General features: G+C 38.1%; 4 protein-coding genes and 1 non-coding gene across 5 annotated transcripts; 3 read left to right on the forward strand and 2 right to left on the reverse strand.

Annotated features, from left to right (window-relative positions):
• Positions 1 to 4,979: 4,979 nt before the first annotated feature.
• CBG14542 lies at positions 4,980 to 9,215 on the reverse strand (the record flags this gene model as incomplete). Its single annotated transcript, XM_045239647.1, has 16 exons — positions 4,980 to 5,140; positions 5,283 to 5,410; positions 5,958 to 6,061; positions 6,104 to 6,319; positions 6,363 to 6,465; positions 6,512 to 6,852; positions 6,904 to 6,983; positions 7,029 to 7,107; positions 7,155 to 7,581; positions 7,630 to 7,763; positions 7,810 to 7,916; positions 7,972 to 8,136; positions 8,184 to 8,314; positions 8,717 to 8,816; positions 8,865 to 9,111; positions 9,156 to 9,215. 16 exons carry the CDS (start codon positions 9,213 to 9,215, stop codon positions 4,980 to 4,982), a joined length of 2,583 nt encoding a protein of 860 aa, XP_045095443.1.
• Positions 9,216 to 14,175: 4,960 nt separating this feature from the next.
• CBG14543 lies at positions 14,176 to 17,245 on the forward strand (the record flags this gene model as incomplete). The annotated part of the gene is made up of 4 exons (XM_002644548.1): positions 14,176 to 14,242; positions 15,910 to 16,053; positions 16,632 to 16,763; positions 17,109 to 17,245. The coding sequence occupies 4 exons, from the start codon at positions 14,176 to 14,178 to the stop codon at positions 17,243 to 17,245; spliced, it is 480 nt and encodes a 159-aa protein (XP_002644594.1).
• CBG28204 lies at positions 16,173 to 16,245 on the forward strand. The gene has a single exon. It is a non-coding gene (tRNA).
• A 2,490-nt stretch (positions 17,246 to 19,735) lies between the features above and the next one.
• On the forward strand, positions 19,736 to 21,682 carry CBG14544 (the record flags this gene model as incomplete). Its single annotated transcript, XM_002644549.1, has 6 exons — positions 19,736 to 19,834; positions 19,883 to 20,011; positions 20,642 to 20,881; positions 20,928 to 21,155; positions 21,363 to 21,536; positions 21,587 to 21,682. The coding sequence occupies 6 exons, from the start codon at positions 19,736 to 19,738 to the stop codon at positions 21,680 to 21,682; spliced, it is 966 nt and encodes a 321-aa protein (XP_002644595.1).
• A 534-nt stretch (positions 21,683 to 22,216) lies between these two features.
• Cbr-mig-13 lies at positions 22,217 to 24,643 on the reverse strand (the record flags this gene model as incomplete). Its single annotated transcript, XM_045239648.1, has 8 exons — positions 22,217 to 22,349; positions 22,399 to 22,540; positions 22,587 to 22,727; positions 22,846 to 22,980; positions 23,478 to 23,621; positions 23,960 to 24,035; positions 24,087 to 24,334; positions 24,580 to 24,643. 8 exons carry the CDS (start codon positions 24,641 to 24,643, stop codon positions 22,217 to 22,219), a joined length of 1,083 nt encoding a protein of 360 aa, XP_045095444.1.
• Between the last annotated feature and the right edge of the window lie 88 nt (positions 24,644 to 24,731).

A 24,731-nucleotide genomic window follows, 5' to 3' on the forward strand; every position in this document is an offset into this window, starting at 1 on the left:
AACAAGAAAATAATAAATTTTCCAACCTAGCAAAAGGTACATGTACCACCCAGTTTTCCGGTCAAACGTCCAGGATTGCATGTCTTGGAGCATTGAAATTTTATATATGTATACATGAATCCGCCCCGAAAAAGTTCAAAGACGCCAAACTGGCTTTTTCGGGTACTTAAAAATTTGAAACATACGTTTTTGAAATGGGAATGACTAACTGCTATTTGTCAGGGGAATAATGAAGAACACAAAAAGAAATGTAATATTCAAAACTGGACGACGTGATATACATCACTCACGAGAACACAGTAAGGCTTCCCACGCTTTTTTGATATGAAAGTCTACGTCAAGTATGAGTAAAATCCAAAACATGAGGGCATATTCTGTCTGGAATAATATCCGAAATCCGAGAGCAATTTTCTGAAATAATCACAAAGAAAAATGGAATAGAAAAAATGTGCTGCTGGAAGAGAGCAATGGCACTGCGTGACCAACTCCATATAATCCAATTAGAAGTCATCAAAAGAGAAAAAAAGTGTCATTTATATAATCATTTCTCAAGAAGCGATTTATCAAGTGTTCAGACACCAGCCTATATGTTTCCTACCCTCTCTGAATTTTTCAGCGTCTCGTGACATATTATAAATTAGACGTGCTGGACCAAAGTACTTAAAGATGATTAGTAAAATTGGGGCGGAATAAAAAATAAAATTATTCATTTTCAGTTTCAAGTGATTAATATCAGGGGTTTGCAAAAGTAATGCGCGTTTTTGATGCAACTTCCTTTATTGTAAAACCAAAACAAGAGATCATCAATCAATAAGATATTCTCCATTATTGTTCACTACTTGCTGCCAACGTGTGCGCAATTCAGCGATGTCTTTCTTGAAGAACTCCTCTGACTGTGACTCGAAATAGTCCGCCACTCAAATTTGCACTGCTTCACCGCTTTCGAATTTTTTCTCCAGATGATGTTGCATGGATCGGAATAGGTGATAGTCCGATGGTGCCAAATCGGGACTATATGGCGGATGAGGCAGCACTTCCCAGCCCAGCTCCTGAGTTTTCTGCTGAATGATTTTTGCAGTGTGTGGTCGAGCGTTGTCATGGAGCAAGAGTGTTGTCGAAGTGTCCACGCCTTGGCGTTTGAGAGCTTGGTCCACACGGTCCAGCTGATCTTTGTAAAGGTCCGCATTCACCGTTTGACCAGGTCTCAGAAGTTCAAAATGCACGAGACCTCGTGTGTTCCACCAGACACATCATCACCTTCTTTCCGTGGATGTCCGGTTTTGGAGTCGGTTTCGGGGTCTCGCCAGGACTCAGCCACTGTTTTTTTCTCCCATTATTGTCCCACTGAATCCATTTCTCATCCGATGTCAAAATCGAATTGAAGAAACCACGATTTTTGGAGCGGCGCATCAGAATATTGGCAACTTCAACACGTCTTTCCTTGTTCGAATCGGAAAGCTCATGAGGGACCCATTTTCCACATCTGTTTGTCTTTCCGATTGCATGCAAATGTCTGGAAATTGTGGAAAAATCGCAGTCGAACTGCTCCGAGAGACTGAGAGTAGTTTGGCAAGGATCCACTTCAATTGCTGCTCTCAAGGCATCGTTGTCCACCTGCTCTGGACGACCAGGGCGCGATTCATCGTCCAATCTTTCATCTCCGCTCCTGAAGCGCTAAAACTATCGGCGACACTGACTTTCGGATATAGCTTCTTCACCGAATACAGGAGAAAGTGAGCGGTGAGCTTCGGCAGCCGATTTTCCTTCCTTAAATTGGTGCCACAAAAATGCTCGAAGGCGAAATTTTTGGTCGGACATCTTCTAGAATGTTTTTTTCATAGAAATCAAATTGAAACAGCAATATAATATAACAAAATGAAGCCCAAGAACGCGCTTTTTTAAACAAAAAAAAAATTGAACACAAACCGTTTGTTTTGGGTGAGATACAAAACACTAAACTTGACGCGCATTACTTTTGCAAACCCCTAATAGTATCAATTTTTGTGTTTCATTGAGCTTTGTGTGGGAATGGGTGAAACAGAAAAAAAATAGTTCCAGCTCAGTTTTCGAAAAGATTTGATCCAAGTCTAAGCATGAATGATTCATTTCTTCCAGCTCGGTGAAAAAGAAAACAGAGAGAACAAAGAATTTTTTATTTATTAAAAATTCGTGCAAAATTCCTCAAAAGGCACAGGAAATCTTAACACTGGTGGCTTATTTATAATCTTCTAATTTTCTCGGCCTTGTTTTTTTCTTATTTTTCACACCCCGGTTTTCTTTGGTAAGACGTTTTTGCTCCTATTTCTTGTTAGAAAGATTAGCTTTTTGTTAGGGGTTAAAAATGAGTATTAGCCGGATATTTGAAAAATTCAATCACAACGGAACTTCGATATATAGTCATATAGAGCCACATGTTCTACCAAAAAATATACCAAATCTATTGAGACTTCAATTCTTTGAAATTCTCTAAAAGTTGCACTCTTTTTCAATTGAAAACTTTTGATCAGCAATAGCGGGATAGATAGAAAACGCGCTGGTGTCTACCAAAATGCAAAAACGTTGCTCATGGACGATGGATCGACTTGAGTGGGCATGAAAGGATATGTCAAATCGTTTGAATTACAACGAAATAACGAACTGACATCTCACAATTCCAGGGACAAACTGTGTTGGCCTCTACGCCTCCATTCATTTCTCATATTTAAAGAACCACAAAGAAAAACTATTTTTGAATTGTTCCGAACGCACACACACACTGGCACTTGATTCGTGGGGGCTCCAATTGGTGGTTCCGGATGAGCGGGTACTCTTCTTGATTTAGTCTTGTTGTTTTTTGTTCCCCTTGTTTTTATTTCAACTCAACAATCAAGAATAAGAGTCGGCAACAGAGCAATTTTATGGAAGTGGTGAAAAATATGAACGAGAAAAAAATGCGAGCTTGGAACATGTTTTTGATTACTTGATTTTTCGGCTTTTGAGCCTAGGTAGCCTTTGTTCTTTGCAAGATTATTTCCCTATTATTTTTCTACTCGAATCTCAAAGAAAAAAAACGTGTAAAACCTTTTTTTGAGACGAGATGAAAACGGAGAACAAGAAGTCCTTCTCTGTAGAGTGACGTCTCCAAAACGTGAGTAAAACAAACATCATATTACCATATATCGAGAAATAAGAAAGTATGGAAAGTTAAGTATCTTGGGAGAAAAAACGAGTCAAGGAATTGAACACGGTCAGAAAATTGCCGATTTCATGGGTCGCCTGTGAAAGTTAGACGGTTGTAAACGTCATTTCCCATCAAAGTCAATAATAATGTCTTTTGGAAAGAAAGGAGAAAAATATTATTTCGCATTTCAAAATTTAGGAAAAAATACCAGAGGATGTATCTTGCAACTCTGTCTGATTAAGAGAGTAGGAAAGATTTCAAGAACCGAAACCTTTTCCAGAATTCAAGAAAATCCTTCTTACTACGTTTTTTTCGCATCCTGAGTTGCCTTCTTTACCAATTTGAAAGAAATTGAATTTGGAACCAAGAAATGTGTGGGAGAGAGCAGTTTGGGAGAAACCTAACCCTACGGATGTGAGAACGTGTGAAACAAGTGACAAACATCCGGTTACATTCTAAATTCCAAAAGGCGTCAATGGAATAGAACACAAAAAGCGTAAGACTCAAAAAGAGAGAAAGAAGAAGGTCATCAATGTATCGGGAGGACAATCGACGATCTTGGGTGAGCCAATGATCAGAATATGGAATGACCGAGGGAAAAAGCTATGCATTCAAAAAAAAACTTTTGAGGGGCTTTTCAATTCATCTGTACCACTCAGTTTCAAATGTCCATCCCTCTGTCTCAAGTTCTATTTATTTTCAATGGGACTCAACAAGTGATTTTTGAGAAGGCGGAGGCTTTCCGCCCGAGAGTTAAGACGGTATTCATTCATTATCTCTCTTGGAAATGTGTACGTGGGAAAAAATTGGGAAAGGGGATTTGGAGGGTGTATCAGGAAAACTTGGAAAGTATTCCCCGAATTCTGAAAGGATCTTGCTTGCACTATATTGTTTTGAACGGACGACGGCAGCAGAAGAGGATACGTTTTTTTTCCGTGAAATCCCAAAAATTGAAATCCTAAAAAAAAGGGATTACGTTATTTTTAGGAATAAGAATTATATTTTGAAGTAGATCAAAAGTGTGTCTGATGACGGAGCGTGTACAGGGAAAACTTGAAATATTGTTTGTATGGTTTTTGTGTGGGCTACCCATACTACTTTGGTCATTTTCAAGTGCGAAGAAAGGTCAAAATGTAACTAGATTGGTGTCAGGTCAGAGTTTAAAGAATTTCTAGGATCTATTTCTGTTTTAAATTATTTCTTATCTTATCAATTTTACATCATCTTGTCAATATGACTCACAGAAACGTCTTCCTCATTCCTTCCTCATTCTATTTCTAAAAATGGATTTCCACGACCTAGACTAGTTTTCCTCTCTTGAATATCACAGTATCTAAAAAATCAAAACGCAACTGGGATGATCATGAATTTTTCAAAGTTTTGCCTTCGAACATTTTTGAGTAGTATGATGTCGGCGAAAAAGAAAGGAACATGCATGTTTTTCAAGGAATACTGCAAACGAAAAAAGGCACAAGATTGCTATAAACATGAGCTAGTTTCTCTGAAGATGAGACGATCTGAATGGGTCCTATGAGAGAATACGAGCCGTATTTCAACACATGTAAAACGAGAAAGATGCTCATTTGCAAGTGGGTGGAGAGTAAGTTGTTGCATGGGCAGTATAACTATAAAACAACACAAAAACATGAATTTTTCTCCCTGCTACTTCATCAGAACCGACCAATTTGTATATGTTATGCAGCCATCATCTGTCGAGAGTCGGGGAGAAAAACTTTCATTTTTGGATAGAAAGGATACATCAAACTGGAAGACGGGGGGAAAGAAGAAAAAATTTTTTCTGTGGCGGCGTAGGACTTATTTAATTATTCATATTATGTGCTACAACTACACTTTTCTCGGTGAATGAAATTGGGATAGATGCTCTGGCTCTTCGTCCACTCTCCACCAGATAACATTCTCCCGAGAAGCCGATCGCTTTGACTATCTCACCGGCACGCAGTATGACTCCACTTGACGGGTCTGGAATAGAGAGGATGGATTAGGAAAGAGGGTAGAGTTTATTTTTAATTGAACTTTGATTAAATTTGGTTCGATTCGTGAAAAAGTCAACGGTCAGATTGCAAATTGGTAGCTTAGAAAGAGAGGAATTAATTGAAACTACCTTGGAAATCAATGACGACACTCCTTCGTTGTGGGAAATAATGTTTCCGGCCTTCTCGGATAGCATATTGTCTTTGGAATGTGGCCTTTGAAGTTCCGCTAGGCGATCTATCACAAATTGAGCTGACTCTGAAAATGAATCATCTTATAATAAATGAATAAAGTTGCGTCTTTTTGTCTGTCTGTCGGTTCGCACAATTTTCGAAAAGCTTTGAAGTTGGATATAGATTGACGTAAACCTTTGAGAAATGGACTCAAAAAGTTAGGAGCGGGAGCTTGAATTAGGTTATATGTTTTCAACAATTTTTCAGGGCGATATCAAACTCCAAAAGTCAGTCAGACAGGAAAAGTTAGAAAAATCGAAAGTGATCTTACGAAAGAATTGAAATTAGAGTATTTCTGTGATGAGTTTTTAGTGGGAAATTCGCGCCGAACAATTAAGTGCCAGCCAATAATACAGAGCCACCCCAGATTACCTCCAAACAATTGAGTGACATGGCTACCTGATAGAGTTTTTAAGCTTGAATTGGACAGTAAATAGATGTGCTTTTATCAAAGAAAATATTAACAGCGAATTAACATAAGTAAAGGCCTTGAATTCGAAAACTTGAGTAATCTAGGAAAATAGTGGAAAACCTTTGATTCGAAACCCACATATTTCAACAAGTTGGCTTACCGATTGGTTGAAATACAGGAACTAGCCATGACACTTCTATATAAGTTTAACTGGTAACCCAGCCCGTTTTCATGCACTCTCGCATATTCCAATGCATCGTTTGACTGAAAAAATCCTCGTTAAAAAACATAAGAGCTGCTTCTCACTTTCAAACATATGATTTGTTGACAACTTGTTTCTGATATCTCTTTCTTGAACTTCTTTATTGACTCCATAACGTTCTGAATCACAGTTTTGCCATTGTTGGGCCAATTTATTGCACTTGGTAGATAGTTCTCGTCGATGATCATTGATTCAATGTCGTGTGCAAATAGATTCACAGCAAACGGAAAGGAGCATGTTCGGAAGTCGAACATATTCACCTGGAAGAATAAATTCTGAGAAATTGTGACAATGCGATCATACCAGTTCTCTAGAAACACAATTTGTGTTTCTTTCGATCATCAACCGCAAGTCATAGTGTATCTCAAAAGTATCTGTACAGTGTTTGATCATTTTTGGAGTTTTGCTGCAAAATCGAAATTTCAAGATACACTCAACAACGAATATTTTACTTATCACTCCAATTGTCATTCGATCTTGTTGACAACTCTACATTTTTGAGCAACTCGTGAACCATATCAGAGTCTGTACATTGTACTATATCATTCGTTGCGTTTACTATCAATTCGTTCAGTGAGTTTTGAGTAGATCGAACATATCCGGGAATATCAATAATGTGAACAGTATGGTTGCTCTCGTTGATTGTCCCAACACTGATTCCAGAGTCTGTCACAACTGATGTGCGGTCGTAGGAATCCGGAATGATGTCGAGAAGAAGATTTATTTTGTCAATGATGTATTTGACCATTCGAGAGTACAACGCGGTTACAAGACTATCACGCATCAGTCGGCTCTGAAAAAATCGATACTAAAATTAGTTTTTTTTCATGTTGGTTAAACATACATCAATCAAAGTGTCTGACACCATAAATCTATACATTGTCAATGCCGAAACTCCTAGTAAGCTACATGCGTCCTCAAGATCTGAAATGTTCATTTATAGGGCATCGAAACTGACAGTAATCTTACCAGCAATGTTATCAATTTCTGAAGCTGTGCTTTCTGTTTTGAAATTGATATTGTTGAGTAAAATACAAGCGGATATTATCTAAACTTAATTTTCGTTTCAAGCCTATTCTCAAAACAGCCACTCACTTTCAAAACATCTGTGACATCAACCCCAATTGATCCTAACGCAATCCTGATCTCATCAAAACTTCCATAGTTATAACAAGTTTCCCGTAATCGAAATCCAGCGATCTTATATTTATCCTTATCTGCTTCATTCAAATCGTTGGCTACTACTGCGAAAATGTTCGCACGACAGCCACGACTCATAGATTCTATTGGAAAATGAGAAAGAGTTATCCGGTTGAGACGATTTTCCTTAGTTTGAAAGACATAATGAAGTGCTGCTTTCGAACATTGATTGTTGTAAGGATTGTTGGCTGTTAAAAAGGGTCGAAGAAGGGCCAGTGAGGTTTTGAATAGTTGACTGAGTTGACCGTGACTATTGAGTCGTTTCACAATATCCATGCAGATTAGCTCAGCAACATGCGACTTTCCAGATCCAGATACACCTCTGAATTGTATTTAACACATTGAAGAATGTTCGGAATATGAGAGATACCTTAAAAATAGGGTGGAACTTTTGGACTCAAACAATGATGAAGTGATTGTTGGAATAACAGAATAGAAGTTGCATCTTGGTGATGATACTGTATTGAATGGGTTTACAAAAAACAATTGTCCGCCTCTCGAAAACTGAAAGTACAATTTCCTTGTTAGAAATTCTACTTTATTTACTAACCCAACATTGCCCTTGTGTAAACCTTTTATTTATAGCGTCCACAAATTCTCGGTGATTGCACATTGATAGAAAAGCTACTGATGATGACATGAAGGAGGATGTGTGTGCTAAAGTTTGAATATATAGTTTTGAAAATGAAAAAATCCAAGAAAAAATACAAACTTTTATGTATCTCATTTTTAAGTTTGTGGTTCGTATTGAATCTACCCAGTGTTGTAGTTTGTAATTGGTCAACAGGTTTCCTGATATGTTCCTGAAATGTTCGTAATGGTTTTGGTGGAGGTACAGGAGGTCCTTGTTGTCGGTTCATTCCAATTGAGAGGCTTTCTGAGAATTAGATTACTTATAAATCAGAGACTAGGATACTATGAAACCTGTTCGTTTAACTTTTCCAATTCTTGCGTTAAGTTCTCTCGTGACCTCATCAACTTTTGAGAATGTTTCTCGTCTTCTCAGGTTTGTTAAAAATCCACTGTTCGAAGATGATGGCAGCACCATTGATAACCTAAACATAAATACCATAAAACCTGAATTAAAATGACTGGTTTTGTGATAGTTCAAGATACCTCCATAGGGCCTTCTATTACAGTGTCGATTCAATTAGGGTCGGATCTTCTATTTGTGCCAAATTTTTCATTAAAAATATGGGTAAATTTTCGCTTTTAATTTTAACAAATCTATCAATTTTATCACATTGAGCTACTATTCAAGAAGAAATGCTGTTTTTGACAAATTTTGAAACAGTGGAATTTCCATGTTTTTTTTGCACTGAAAAGTATACAAATTTTCAGCTTCAATTAACTCGTTTTGAAAAACGATTTTTTTATTTTTCCAAGCCTCTCCGGAAGAGCCCTTACAATACAGTTTTGACGGTTTAATGGATATTGTGTTTGATATTAAATAATACCTTTTGTTGGGTTCTTCACACATCGAATGAGTCAAATGCGATGTGGACATTGAAAGTTGTTTGTTCAATCTGGACAGATTTGACCCTGTACGTAATGCTGCTGGAATTCGTTTATTTTTCAAATTACCACTTATTATTTTTCATGTACCTATTGGATGCTCAGGCTGAGGAATCGGTGTATGTGCGCAAGATTCTTGAGACCCTGTTGAAAACAAAGATGTTGACAGACGAGAATCTATTGAGTTGTCTCTGAAATAAATATAATAAGGACTGAAAAGCAAGCTGGAAAACCTTGATAACATTTTTTTCGCACTCTTTTCCTGCTCATCGTGTTCTTCCTGGTCGGCGAGAGCTGACTCAAGACGAGCTTTGACCATTTCGAGTTGTTGAGATAGCTGAGAATGAAAAATTAATTTCTAGAAAAAAATCAATAAATTACAATTTCAATATCTGATCGTAACCGGTTCACATCTACCGATTTTGCTGGATTTCTTAGCATTGTCGCCGATTTGTTATGAGGCGAGAGGTGGTGGTGGATCCATGGGGCGTTGGCGGGGCAGAGTGGTACTCGACCACATTTTTCATTGGAAGTAAAAAAGTTAAATTCGTGAGCCGAAAAAATAGATTATAGTTTAATTAAAATTTGGGGAAAGAAAATGCAAAATCTTGTTTTGCAAGTCAAAAAGAGACAATATCAATAAGCAAACACAGTGGGAGCGAAAGAAATCGAGACCGGCGATTTGACAGTTTGGATGACAGCTCTCCATGCGCACCGCCAGCTATTTTCTGTTGGACATTCGATCATAAGCATGGGTGGCATTGAAACTTGGAAGCATTGATCTACAGAAAAGGGAGTCATGGTGAGGGGTTCAAGTTGGGGATCTGAAAATTACCGAATTGTTTTTATTTTAATTTGCTGCAATAACCAGTACCATCCGGCTTGAAATATTTCGAATGAATTGAACAAAAGTGCTTTACAATAAGTATGGGAAAAGTAATGGTTTTGAAATACTGTAAAACTGACATACTGGGAAACCTTCAGTAGAAGAAACCCAAATACATATCCTCAAGCTCAATGCGATTGTTTCCTGTGAAATTCGTAAATTAAAATTGACAAAAAATTACGAAAGATACAGTGCGCGTCATAATGATAGCCCCCCCCCATTTTTTGAGGTTTTCAGAAAAACTAAAAAACTAAGAGAAAAATAGCTAATGCCATTCGATTCAGCATCCCAAAAAACCTATGTGTCCCCTGAATCAAGTACCAGTCAAGTTTATTAGGACTACAGTAACCAAAAGTTTGTCTGCACACCGCGTCATAATGATAGCACCACCCTGGAAAATGAAAAATCTCCAGTTTTTTTGAGAAATAAATTGAGAGTAATTTGTTGGAATTCGTTAAAATAGTTTTTAAACAGTATGTTTTGACAGTCTACACAAAAATTGATGTATCTACTCAACTTTGAGAAAAAATTATTTTCAGACATTTTCGTCATTTTTTGGGTTTTTGGAATAAATACTGAATGACTTGGCTCCTGGGTGAACTGTTGCGCTGAAACTGATAGGAAATATTTTTGCAGTGGTCTGGAGTGTGTATTGATTGTTTTCATGCTATTCTGAGCCGTTGTTCCTAATTCAAACAAAACTGAAACTTCGAAAATAAACCTTGAAATTCGGTGATTCTGATTTTCTTCAAAAAACTGGATTTCATAAGTATACATCATTTTTCCGTACAGAATCATAGTTTCAAAGACAATTTTGGTAAATTAGAACATCTTTGGAACATTTTGCACACCTTTGAAAATTTTCAATGTGGAATTTTTTTTCAGTTCAAAACTCGAGTTCAGTTATGAGCTACCAGAATGATGAAATGCCATCAACAATTATACCATGATCATGAGCACATTTAAGATGCTTTTCATTAGTTCCAGCTCGAAATCTTACCCAGGAGCCAAGTTATTCAAGATTTATTCCAAAAACCCAAAAAACGACGAAAATGTCTGAAAATAATTTTTTCTCAAAGTTGAATAGATACATCATTTTTGTGTAGACTGTCAAAACAGACTGTTTAAAGACTGTTTTAACGAATTCCAACAAATTATTCTCAATTTATTTCTCGAAAAACTGGAGATTTTTCATTTTCCAGGGTGGTGCTATCTTTATGACGCGGTGTGCAGACAAACTTTTGGTTACTGTAGTCCTAATAAACTTGACTGGTACTTGATTCAGGGGACACATAGGTTTTTTGAGATGCTGAATCGAATGGCATTAGCTGTTTTGCTCTTAGTTTTTTTAGTTTTTCTGAAAACCTCAAAAAATGGGGTGGTGCTATCATTATAACGCGCACTGTAGGATTGGTAATTAGACCATCAATCGGGTGCAGGGGAGTGAAGGGGCCGAATAGCCTGAAACGAGGTACCTTCACTCGCTACCGCGGCGGGAGTCGTACTCACGATCGCCTGTTTGGTAGATAGGAGGCTATCCACTCAACCAACCCTGCACACCCTTGTTGGTGTGTGGTGATAATTATAAACGTTCGGTCGTTGAGAGGGTGTAGAGGTCACCATTCACCAAAACGTTTCCCAGGAGGAAAGTAGTCGTTTGTTCTATAATACAAGATGTAATAATAAAAGAGCAATGAAGAAAACGGTCGAACGCAACTATTAGGTTGTACAAGTTCCAATCGTTTTTTCGGGTCAGGAAGTTTGATTTTGAGAAAATTCCAAACGGTGTCAGATAAATTGAAGGTAATGACTATTGTTATCTGAGAGTTTCTGTGAACACCCCACCAAATTGTGAATTCGTTTTTATCGCTTTTCCGGTGCTGCTATTGGAAAAATGAAATTTACTCATTTTTCAGACCCTCTCTTATATGTAAGTTGATTTTTTTACCGAAAAAGCGTTGACGACGGCTTGATGGGTGATAGTCCGAAGGTGCAAATTTTTTTTGCTGTTTTTTCATATTGCCCTGAATTGATTCAAAATATTAAAATAACAGACTCATTGATTTTTGAGATATGGTGTTTTGCACCGGGGATGCTCAAAATAGAATTTGGAATTCCAAAAATTCCGACCATTTTCAGAATGAAATTCCTATCGGAATATTTCAGAATATTTCGAAGCTATCAATATTTTTTTTCGAAGCTTGTTTGTAAATTTGTCAACATTTTATGTGATGGCTTCCTATTTGAATTTTTTTTGGAAAATCAGAATAATCCAGAATTTCACAAGTTTTCTAATCGAATATTCCCAAGTTCCAAAATTTCGACTTTCAGAGACTCGGTGTTTTTAACTGAGAATTTTTGACATTCAGAGAAATTTCAAAAGGGCCATACTAAAAATCACCGATTTTGCACTTTGAAATATAATAGTTTCAACTTTTGAACAAATATTTCATTCAAATGGAAATATACCATTATTATTTTCGCTGTGAAATACATTCAGTTGTGTGTTCTGCTTTCAATCAGTGATGACAAGTCCTTGACCGAAAAACAACAACATTAACGTCTCCGAAATCCCAAATTTCAAAATTGAAGCTACTTACCCCTAACCACCATCAAACTCAACTCAACTCCCATCTTCACCAATCATTCCCTACTTTCAAATACAACGTCGTTTCTTTCTTACTCAATCCTTTTGGGTATTGGTTGCGTTTCGCAACTGTTGCATTCCACTGATACCTCGTGTTTTTTTTTTAAATTTCTCCCAAAAAGTTTTGAAATCCAAAAAACAGAACCTGTATTTTATTTCCTTTTATAACTCACACTCCTGACTCACCTGTTCAAATTTCGTCAACCAATTTGAGTCACTATGTCATCTGACCTTCTATTTTTCGTAACTATTTCTTTTTCCTCACCACATTGATTCATGACAACGGTTTGCGGTCTCCACTTTTTTACACCTTCGCGCCTCATTTTTTTTGGTATTGTAAACCTGTTCTCAATTGGCCCTTTTAATCGAATATTGAGTTGTGTTTCTACATAAATTCCAGTTAAATTTTGTTGTAGTGTCTTTTGTTTCTGCCTATCGGAAGTGAAATTCAGTTAGAAGGGAAAACATGACGTCGCTCACTACTGATCGTAAGTTTTTTTTAATTTTTTGAAAATATTCTAGATTTGATTAAATCTGTTGTTTTACTGTCTAAAAATAGAATCGTTGTTTTATATTTTTCTTCAAAATGTTTGCAATGGAAAAAAACACTAGTGCTAACATAACCTTCTCCTTCTTGCTCTTTTTCAGGGTTACGAGCTGCACATTGCAGATAATAGGCTACCATATTTCATACAAAGTATTTTTCTTTTATGTTTTTTTCCCTTTCACTCTCAAGCAATCTTTTGCCTGATGAGAAAAATGCATAGAGAGAACGCAAGAATGCACTAATTCATCATTTCTTGATGGGAAAAATTGGGAGGAAAGCGTGAGGACAGCAAATTTTTGTTTCGCCAACAGCTGTCGTCGCAATTTTTTTCTTTTTCCGGGCGTCATCCTGTTTCTTTTCTCTCTTCAGACTCTTGTCAAGCTCTTTGTTGAATGTCAGCAAGGCGTTAGTATTCATGAAACAACACTGCAAAACATTTTGATAATGTCAACGGAAGGCAAACAAATGTCATTGGTTGTACATGATCCATATGGAGAGGTGGTGACCGTAAACGAGTCATAGTTGTACAAAAAAAGACATCCGTACCGCTGCCAGGTGAAGAACTTTATGCACAGTATTCACGAAATTTATCAAGAATTTTTGCGGGAAAAAACTATTTTATAATGTTGAAAATGAACTGACACCTTCACACAATTTGTTTCAGAAAAAATTTCATCTCTATTCTGATAGAGAAATTAGAATGAAACTTACTCCAAGCCGAATATCGGGGACTCTACAATTTTAAATCTTGGAGAACAATACGTCTACTGTTCAAACATACCTGGTATCTTTCTTATGAATTTTCTAGAATATTCATTCCAGCACTCAACAAAAAAATGTTCCAAAAATCATTTTCTGTTTACTGTGGATCCGAACTCCTCAATAGTTTCCAGAATCCAAACTTTGGTCAAAAGAAGCATTTCCTTCCTTCCCCGGAAACCCGAAAAGCATACATTACCCTAGAATCGCCCTATATTTCACGCTAAGCTTCACATTCCACCAATCCACCCTCGCATTCATTCTAAGGAATTGCTAGTCACATTCAGAATGTGTCAATGAGCCAATAAATCCATGCATTTCTTTTTCCTTTTTATGGAACCGGGACCAGCACCCCTCCTCTAACGGGAGAGAGAGGAGCGCGCCTTCTCCTCCCGCCTATGATGTCTCCGCCCATTTTCACAGCTCGCTGAGCAAAACATAGGCACGACACAAACTCAAAAGAGCATCTGCCCTCGGCTCCTCCTTCCAACTTTTCCTACCCGTGAGCTTGCTTCCAGACTGAGATTATTATTATTACTCTTTCATCACTGAACTCACTAAAATGACTGCTATCGCCAGCCCAGTCAATCATGACATCATTTGTCAGCGATACGTGTTGGATGATCTCCGTAAGTCAGGGTTCCGAGTTTCAGGGTTACTGTAGAGTTCGAAAAACCAGGGGTAAAGCTTTGTTGTGTTGAAAAGATGCTATCATCCTAGAGCACAGGTTACTGTTACAAGCGCTCCATTATCAAAAGATCTAAAAGTATTTCCTTCACACTTGAGAATATCATTTTCCAAGCTCTCGAATCATTTTCGATACTTCCGATTCAGCATCGCCTTCTTCTTATTCCTTTTTTTCTATATAGTGCTTCGTAGTAGTTCTAGACGAACATCTAAAATAAACAAATTTGAGTTGAGCCCTCTCGTCTTTCACATTTGCGACGTGCCTTTTTATATAATGTGCTTTTCGCCCTTCAGAACATGTGGAAGTCATAAATCAGTTATAGTGTCAAGTTACTTCTGAAAAAAGTTAGTGTCGTCATCCCAAACTTTTATCTTCATGCATCTCTTCTCTCAACGAAGGGCAGGGTGTGTTACCCCAATCATCGCAAGGGATGGAATTTTTTGCACTGAGCTTTTTTTTCCATCCAAATTGGGAAACTTTTTTCGGGCTGTGCAACACACAAAATTGCTGTAATTTGGACCGCAAATAACTCTCAAATAACCGCGGAGGAGAGATCAATTTTCGAAAGTCGTAATTCCACAATTCATGTAGGGTCGGATTTGGTTCAACCTGAAATCTCATTGAACTTGCTCACGACGCCAAAGGAAGTGGAACAATCGGAAGAAACTTGACAAGCTGTTTCCTAGAGATGTATTTGTGCCTCAACAAGGAAGTATTATAGCAGGCCAATTGAAACCATTATTTCCAGTGCAAACTACATGAATTTCAGAAGAACTGCTTAACAAAAATATTTTGTTTGGCACTTTCACTCTTTAATTAAAATTCTCAACAAGGAAAAAGCTCATTTAAAACAAGTGCTTCCGTACTTTGGTCGCTTGTTTTAATTAACCCGTCAACCGTATACTTGTTTCCCATACTTTAGCTCTTTTTGAAAGCATACATCCACACAAAAATGTAGGCGTAGTGTTTTGTTGGCTAGCTATTCCACAGGGGACACATTCTTCAGTGCGCCTCTCCTATCGCAAAGAGATAGGTGAAACAGAGAAGAGGTTCCAAAAGAGCAAAAGGACAAGAGCCTTTTCTTTTATTTGTCGGAAGACATTTCTAGAAGCGATCATTGAAATCAGAATCTCCTCTGGTTGTGTAGAATTGAACATCAACCTTCGTCGTATCCAATTTGCGATCGTTGATGTCGCGTCCCCGTCAAACAAAAAATGGACAAATCTTTTGCTCTCGCTACGACTAACAAAACGTTTATTTTAATTGAATTGAGTCTCTCGCGCCCGGAAAGGTCTCGAATCAACCTTCTTAATCGAATTGGAATTTGGTGGCTTTGTGACGCATCCTTTCTTCCTTCTTTTCTCTTTTTTTTGTTCATTTTGTAGGATATGTGATTCTCAAAACCGCAAGGGTTTTCAGGATGAGCAGCAAGAATGGGAAAAAGAAGATGAATTTATTCATTCATGTACAACGATGTGCTTTTACTGCACCCCTAGAGCAAAGATTTTAGCGGGTAGAGAGGGAGAAAAAAGAACAACATACTAACAAATGTTTTGGCGGGAGAAAGAAGCTGTACAATTTTTAAACAAAAAAAAAGACGATTTTCAGAACTCTCGGAGACATTCGACCTTCTTGACGTCGACAAAGACGGTCGTCTTTCACGTAATGAGATCGCTGCACTTTTGAGAACCATCAATGTTGAGCCCACCCGTGTCGAATTGGATTTCATCTTTGGAGAGATGGATACCGATAGTAAGTGGGGTAGCAGAAAACACACAAAAGCAGATAGGCATCTCTCTACCTGTTGCTGCCTGCTGACTCATTCTTTTCCGCTGGAAAATGTAGGCAAACACAATCAACACTTCTCATGGGCCTCCTTAGCTCAGTTGGTAGAGCGTGAGACTTTTAATCTTAAGGTCAGGGGTTCGAGTCCCCTAGGTGGCTTGATTCTTTTTTCTTGTTTTCTATTCAAACCCACATCATTTTTGGTCGCTGAACCCGCTGCTAGAGGTAATGGGCCGTACAAATTGACCAAACATTAGCAATTTTCTTTGATTTCTGTTGTTGGACGGGGTGAAAATAGAGTCAAGTTGAGTCGTGTCATAAGAAACATTTGAGCTATTAAATTTCTTTTGGGATCTTTGTGCTAATAACGTGTGGGCGCTCAAAAAATGACATAGAACAGCAGAGTATCGAATTTTGTTCATACTTTGATTTTCATTCCACACCCATAAAATGAATTTCTTTTGTTTTACAAGGAATGATAAAAATTGGCTCAAAGTTGAAATTTTAGATGGTAGTCCCAGGGTTACGGAATCTCATTTTTTCAGAAACCGGAAAAATTAGCAAGGAAGAGTTTGTCAACTACATGAAGTCTCCACCGATCCATCGAACCACTCTCCGTGAGCTCGAGGTTCAATTCCGCAAGTTCGATTCGGATGGCGACGGAGCTATCACTGAAGGTTTGTTAGTTTCACTTTCAATCCTCCAGAGCGGAGACACACAATCATTTCTTGAAAGTTTTTTCTTCTTCTCCTTTCGTGCCGACCACAGACTTGCTCCAGAGCCAATCCACAAAGTTTGTGCTCTCCCAAAGTTCATTTATTTTCAGTGAGCCAAAAACGGACAACGAAAAAAAGAGATAGAAAAGGGGAAGAAGGTTTTTTTTTGCAAGATAGATGATAGAACAACGTATTCAATCTTGTATTTTTCTTCCACCTAAAAAACCGTGTGTGCAGGAAGCTTTGCAAGAAGACAAATTATATGTGTTTCCTGCAAAAGAGAAAAAAAATGATTCGTTTTTGTAGACGAGATGGCGGAAATCCTCAGAAGCACTGCCGACTTGGTAGATCGTGAAGCGATTCGGGACATGTTCAAAGCCACCGACTTGAATGGGGATGGAAAAATCACATTCTTCGAATTCGTCAGAATGATGCAAGAATAAATAATTGCTGATTGTGAATAATCGAAATTTAAAAAATGTAGAAAAAAAGCATGTTACTCTCCTTTCTTTTTCCTTTTTTTTCTTCTTCTCTATTTCATTTTTGTCTATTCTCCTGTCGTGTTTAAGCTCATTTTCCGTGTTGTTAATTCATTCCCCCTGTCTTCCGCCTACACTTCTTCATACTTCTTCTTCTTCTTTCCTTTCTTCTCGCTGAATAAAATAGTAGCACTTTGAAAAAGTTTGTCAATTCCCAACAAGACACCACCCACACTCCACCCTCACCAACAGACAACAACAACAACAATAAAAGCACCACTACTCAAAAATACCCAAAAGCATCAGCTGGGTGACCACTACGACGACCACGTTTTTTATTCCAATGCTCCTCTTGTTGCCAAAAAGGTTTTTCTCACATCCGTCTTTGTGATATTTTTGTCGGGAACCGACGAAAAAATAGATAGGAAGACGATTGGCTGAGGCCGGAAAAGTTTCAAACACCACCAGAAATATTATTCATGAAGTGAAGTGCTCTACGGATACGGTGGGGGCAAGTTTTCGCAACTTTTTCCGCAAATCCCATGGGTGAGATCCATCAAAATCTTGGAGGTGATACTGAGAAACAGTGGAGGAAAAAATGAAACATTGACTTTTGGGAATACGTTTCAAAGGTGTGTTGTATAAATCACACTACTTGCAGCAGATACCAAAGTTTTCTGGAAAAAAGAAGAAAACAGACACCTCAGGGAATTCACGTTCTACCGGTATACGATATGAAAAATTGGACACCACGAATATGTGAAACTTGTGGGCTACTAACTCCTATGCGGAAGCATAAAAAAGTTTTGGGAAATTCATTTATCACTATCAAATAATCGTAAAAGTACTATCGTGTTTACTTCGAAACGTTTCGTTGCCGCTGCTCCGCCATACTTATCAAAAACATTGTGCAGTCATGATGGAGTTTTTAAAGAAGTACATTAAAACAACTAGAATTTTCTGATATGATGAGGTGATTATCATTGTTTTGATGGAAAAACAAATATGCTGGAACAAAATGAGGCACCCAGAAAATGATCAGCAAGACAAAATGAGAAGACAATGATTTTTAATTTTGAACGGAACAAAAAAAATGCTAACGTATGCTAGTGCCTTTTAGTTACGTGAACAATACAAAATAAACAGAAAGTATAACCATAAATCGTGAAAAATTCTGCAGAATCAACATTTACGTGCAGAGTAGGGCAATGTGAGGATACAACAGTTCCTTGGCTCCAAAGTAAAAGCAAAAACAAGAAACATTGCATGTTTTTGCCCTTTTATGTACAGTATCGGTCAATAAGATATGCGAAAACATATTTGTTAGTTAATTTTTGGTTATTTTTACAATTGTCAGGAAGCTTGAGCTCGGCTGTAAAATTTCCGATCACATTGGAAACTTCGGAAGATGGAAAACAGACCTAGATTGAAATCTTTGCATTCACAAAATTTTGTGATCAGTCCTAGTTTTTCAGATATTTGCCAATTTTTGAAAGACGCATGTTTCTTTTTACTCTTCATTGACCTATTCTGTATAAAGGCTTGGTCGTTGAGTACTAATGGAAGGTTAAATTTCTCAAAAATCGTTCTTAGGATGTTTTCAAACAAAATGGGAATATTACTCTTGGGCAAATATGATGCTTCATCTGATTCAATTGTAGAAAAAAGTCATTGTTTGTATTTCAATAAATAATCTGAAACGAGGTTTTTCAGAAAACATATAAACTTCACTTTTTTCTTTTCAGTTTTCCCAATCCAAATTGTGAAGAATGTAAGTTCAGAGTTTGAAATTTTTTTTAGGTTGTGAGTAGTGCCCCTCCATTTCCGGATCGAGAGCATTCTGTACTTTCCAATAGCTAAAATCATGTGGAATCCATATGAACACGTTCTTTTCAGAAATGATCGTTTCTGACAGACAGGGGTATTCTGTACTTTCAACTTCCGTCAAGTCATCACCTCCCAAAGATCACCCCAGGTCTTTCCCCAACCTTTCTTCTTCTTGGAACTTTCACCTTATTTACCAACGATAATCACACATAGTACACCTGATTAAGTGATCGGTGAGCTCTCTCTTATTGATGCTCTTTCTCTCTTCTCCCAAAGTTTTCACTCTTTAAGACGAAAATGAGGCGTGTTCTCATGATGTCGTTTCGTTGAAATCGAAACAGCAAATGCAGCAGTATTTAGGCGGTGGGGGTGCAAAATATAAAAAGCTAGTGATAACATTGACCGAGTTATCAAATAGTGAGTTCTCGTACGGGGAACGACCTTGATTAATATTTTCAAACTTTCTATAACTTTTTTCGAATTTCTTCCAGCTACATTTTCGGTTAGAAACTGGTGAGTTGTGTTGAAATCACATGTCTGGAACAACCGGACTCCATGAAGAAAACGTAAGATGTTTCAGTCATGTGCCAGTGCTGCCTAATTTTTCACAAAAATCATTTTCAGACCATGTCTTCGATTCATGACCTTCCATGTGAAATGCTCAGATCAGTATTCGAGAATGTCAATTCTCAAGATGTTCCAATGCTCCGGACAGTCTGTTCAATGGTAAAATCTTCAAACATAATTGTCTTAATACTCAATTTTAATTTTCAGTTTAACAATGTTATCAAAACCAACTACTGCTTTTTGCCTCGTGTTGCGTACCTCGTCAAAATCTTCTCAGAAAATGGTCTAATCATGATTGCCAATATGAAATCCGGAGATCTGAACGGATGCACACAGGTGCGCAGTTTCAATCACTCCTATGTTAGTGCCCTTTGTTACGGTGTTCCGAATTCTCCTAAAAAGAAAACCCCAGAAGAAGAAAAAGTTATCAGGAATACGCCTTCTAGTGTCTCTTATCAGCTTCACCCCCTCAATTCGCTTTCATCCGAGTGAGTGAAGCGCGCTTTTCGTTTCGTTTTACTCGACAACAAAAAAGTTATCAGCTTTCTTATCAGGCTTGCCCTTCGATTATCACTTTCTCTTTTTTCTGTCAACGAAACATGCACAATGACCATTCTCTGTCGTTGGCTCTCCTAGAAATCTGTGCTCTTTTTGTTCTGAAACGAAAGTGAGTGCGTACACGTGCCTTTCACAAAGTAGCACGGTGCTGATCGGCGATCGACTGAAAGTGAAAGTACATGAGTGACCCCAGATTATGAATCGAAAGTTTTTGTTTCGTTCTTGGCAACTCTGTTTATGGAGTGATCGTAGGCAAAAAACGTGCGGTTTTTTCTTGAGGGGTTACGGAAAGAAAGATTAGCACTGAACGCAAGAATCGCTGACAGCAGCAAAACGTGCATCAAGCATGGCTGGCATAAAATCAAAATTAGAACCAAACTTCACGATTGTAAACGCTGACGATTGCAGAATCTGTTCGAGTTTGATTTCAAACATTGGAGAGAGATTGGAATCGTAGAGCTGGAATTTGAGAATATCAAGGATTGTGAATCAGAGACTGTGGACCGGGCAATTAATTTGGTCCTGAATGAGATGATCAAAACAAAGCAATGTCAATTGAGAAAGTTGACTTTCACAAACGTCGAACTTTCTAATAAAACCGCAGCTGTTACACAGGGACTATTAGATGCAGCTTTGAAACAGTGCGAGGTACTATCACCACCTCTGGAACTCTATATAATCCAGTTTCTTACAGAATGTGACAGTTGAAAACTCAATCCTCCCAATCTCCTTCCAACCCGAGTCTCTTAATTCAGCAAAGTTTGATCATTTCCGTTGGATCTCTTCCACTGGAACTTCCCCACTTCCATCTACTCAAATCCTCAAAAAACTCCAGAATGATATGAAAGCAGCAGTTAACAAGAGATCATTTCTCGCGGAGATGGGCTCGGTAACCGTAGAAGCTGCGTGTGATTTCCTTGAGGTATGCCACCCATTCTCACATGATTTCTGATATATCATTTTTTTTCTCTTTTTTTCTCCTTCATTTGGCAACTTTCACTTTTGCCAGCGAAAATGAGAGTAGTGAGGTTAGGAAACATGTTATTTATTTGCTGATAGTCACTGAAAAGAGAAAGCGGACAGTTTATTATCGGAGATAAGTCGTATGTCGATCTTGTACATTTTTCAGGAATGGCTTCGCTTGCCAATAGCATCATTCTTTAATCTGTCGTTCCACAATTGCGATGATACCTGGAAAACACGTTTCTTGGTGGAATGCGAGCGCCGCGGTTTGACACACAATTACATGGAATTCCAGTCCAGAACACATACCAATGCACACGTCAAAGTTAGCTTTTCACAGGTAGAATATTTTGGATGGACTTGTACAGACTGAATACCTTGATTTTTTAGGATGCCAGAACATGTTGCATTTGGCCAGTATTGGATGTTCCAGCACGTACTACCGGCCAATCCGTTTGCTATGCTCGCTATTTCAGAGATTTCTAGATTTTACTAGTTGTTTTCAAAATTAACCACTTCCTTTGTTTTAATTTATACTTTTATCCTTTTTGTTCCCACACATTCCATATTCATTTTAGATGCGTAGGCGGGTCCCTATACCATATTTCTTACCTTTTTCTATTTTTATCCTATTACACTCACTTTGTTAAGTTTTTTTTCAAAAGTTCGTATTATTGTTCATTTATTAGCTATATCAATAAAAAAGATGACAAGAAAAAGCATCAGGAGGCTAGAAAATATGTAGATCACGGAAAAAAAATTGATTCAGTTACAACAGCATTGCATACAGTCCACTTGTTGCATATGACAACCCAAATTGATACATAAAAACACGACTTAACCGGACAGATTAAAAAATGACGGGACAACGGTGAGGGCACAAAGAAGGAAAGAAAATTACAAAGCTCAAAAGAAGGCGTCAGAAAAAGACCACAACAGTATGCTCGAAAGAAACAACCCGACTACTAGGTACTAACATTTTGGCTTGTTAAAATTAAGAAAATTTGAATTATGCTCTTTTCAGAGGAGGTTTCGGTGCACATCGTTGCGAACGTAGGTGTAGTCTCCGTTGATATCGCTGTTGACACTGTAGTGGTTCTGATGACGGGCAGAATGGAATCCACTGGTTTCGCTCGGGACCATTGGGCCTTCGCTGCAATGATAATGTTCATTTAATGAAGTTTTTTCGGTTTTGAGCTTACAAATGATGATGTAATCTTGGGGTGTAACCGCTGGCTGCTGATGGTGGTGGCATTTTTGGTGGGGATGGTGGATAGAATTGAGGTGGTTCTGGTTTGTATTCTCCGTTTGTTGTTGTCGTAGTAGTGGTATGAGATGCGGCACCTAGAATAGTTCTAAATGTCTCCAGAAATGATGCCAGGTCCCTTACCTTTGATGGGAATGCTACTCTTCAAACATTTGCATAGGCAGCAGACGAACATGATGAATCCGCAGAGTGACAGGATGATGGTGGCCGAGAACAACAATACGAAAACACCACTGACAGTTGTCAACGGGTCCAGCTCGATGTCTGCAACATTTTCGAGTTAATTGAGGACTCCCGGGCTCTCAATATGCATGTGCTCCATTTTATATGCAAAATCCCCCTCCTTGTCCTTCGGATAAAAATCTGAGTGGTTTTGACTTACTCTGACAATTAGCTGCCATCTGACGCGAGTGGATTAGGTCTTCGCCGTTCGAGCAGTCAGCAAAACGGTCGCATGCGGATTCGATGGGAATGCACTCGCCGTTTCCGCAAGAAAACTCTCCAGTAACACAGTTACCTAAAAAAGTGGGAATTGGGGATTGGAAATAAGAACTTTGAAGAGTTGAGCTTTTGTGAGGCTTTTTGACAAGTTAAGCTATGATTATGGGAGAAGTGTTGCGAAATAGAGGCAACGGATTATTGTTCAAAACTTTTTGGTTAGAATTTTTTCGTCATAGTGAAATAGAGATATACAGATCATTTTTCTCGTATAAAAGTTATTATTTATTCAACGAGCACATATGAATTCCATAAAAATTAATTCTTTTCAAATTCAGTCATCGTGATTCTAGGCAAACAATTTGGAGGGTACAAAATTTTTCTAGGTCAATGGGGTGAAAAGCAATTTAGGTGTACAAAATACCTAAATGTGATTCTAGATTTTTTAAAGTTAAAAAAAGGTCAAATAATGTCCTGCTTTTATTGACTCTAGCCAATTTTGACTAACATTCCTAGGTTTTTCATAGCATATATTACTGTACCATTCACCCTTTTCTTAATTTTCTCCCAACTCACCAGTCCTGGAAACTCGAAACGCTCCCCAGTGCAACTTGAAGCCTTTTGAATTCGATCCGTTCGGATTTGAGTGCCACCACAGGGTCAGCGCGTTGTGTGAGCTCATGTTCAAAATGCGATTTTCAAAGTGTCCACAAAATTGTCCTGTAATTACCCAAGTACACCCACTTGATCATCATCTTATCCCCTCCTAGTCTCCTTGTCTTCTCAATTCCACTCAAACCGAAAAAGATGCATTTGCCCATCTGGATTAGTGTCTCATTTTGTTTCTTTTCTTATGCCAACCATTCTCACTCTTCTCCTTATGCAGTGGATGGGTTCAGATTAATTTGGGAATTATAACAAGACTGGGAACGTAGTAAGAAACTGGAAAAATCAAATCTAGTGATCATGGACCCGGAAACTGAGTATATAGACAAGGAGACCCGGTTTGAAGTTGCACAATAAAAGGCGGAAAAAGTCAAAGAGCGCGGAAAACTGACCGATAATCGGGCCTGGCGAGGTTATATCATCGATGCGAGCAGGTGCGTAGCTTTCCGGATCAAGTGTCGTCTCATGCTGAAAAGAGAACAGCATTTGCCGCCGTCTCCGAAATCTCTGTCGGCTTACGTCAAAGACATGTAAGGTGTCTCTCTCACAGTTCCTTGCGTTCTCGGTTCTAGCAACATCAAATTCAATGGCTCGAACTCTGATGTTATATCCAATTGGGGCTACCAACATCAGCACACAGTTTCTGCTAGTGTTGTATGGCTCCTGTCCATATTTGGAATGCGAGTACAGTAATCCCGAGAATCCAGTCAGCCGTCTATCCAGCCTCGCTTTACACTCATTCCTGCTATCCAATCCGTCGAAAAAACCTACAAGATAAAATTGTGTCATCCCATCTTTCCCACAAGCCATATATCATGCAAATTTGGTGTCTTCGAAAGATGGGGATGCGAGAAAGCCATACTACATAATGTGTATACTTTTATCTGATTTCACCATAAATTGACGGGAGAGTTTTCCAACTCTCATCCATCTCACTGATTCATATGGGAATTCGAAAAACGACATTTTTGGTTTCTACGTGATTTTCATCTTTCTCCTAGCCGGAACTTACTTGCTATTGGCTCAGATCGGCAACATATTCCAAGTGTAACTAGGATTAGAATAAGTTTTATCATTACCTGAAAGTTGTAAAATTAATGAGTGTTAAGATTAGAACGAGATGAGACAAAGTTAGAAGGGAAGAGAACGTATTATTACAACATT

This window comes from Caenorhabditis briggsae (assembly GCF_000004555.2).
Source record: "Caenorhabditis briggsae complete genome, chrX, whole genome shotgun sequence".
NCBI lineage: Eukaryota > Metazoa > Nematoda > Chromadorea > Rhabditida > Rhabditidae > Caenorhabditis > Caenorhabditis briggsae.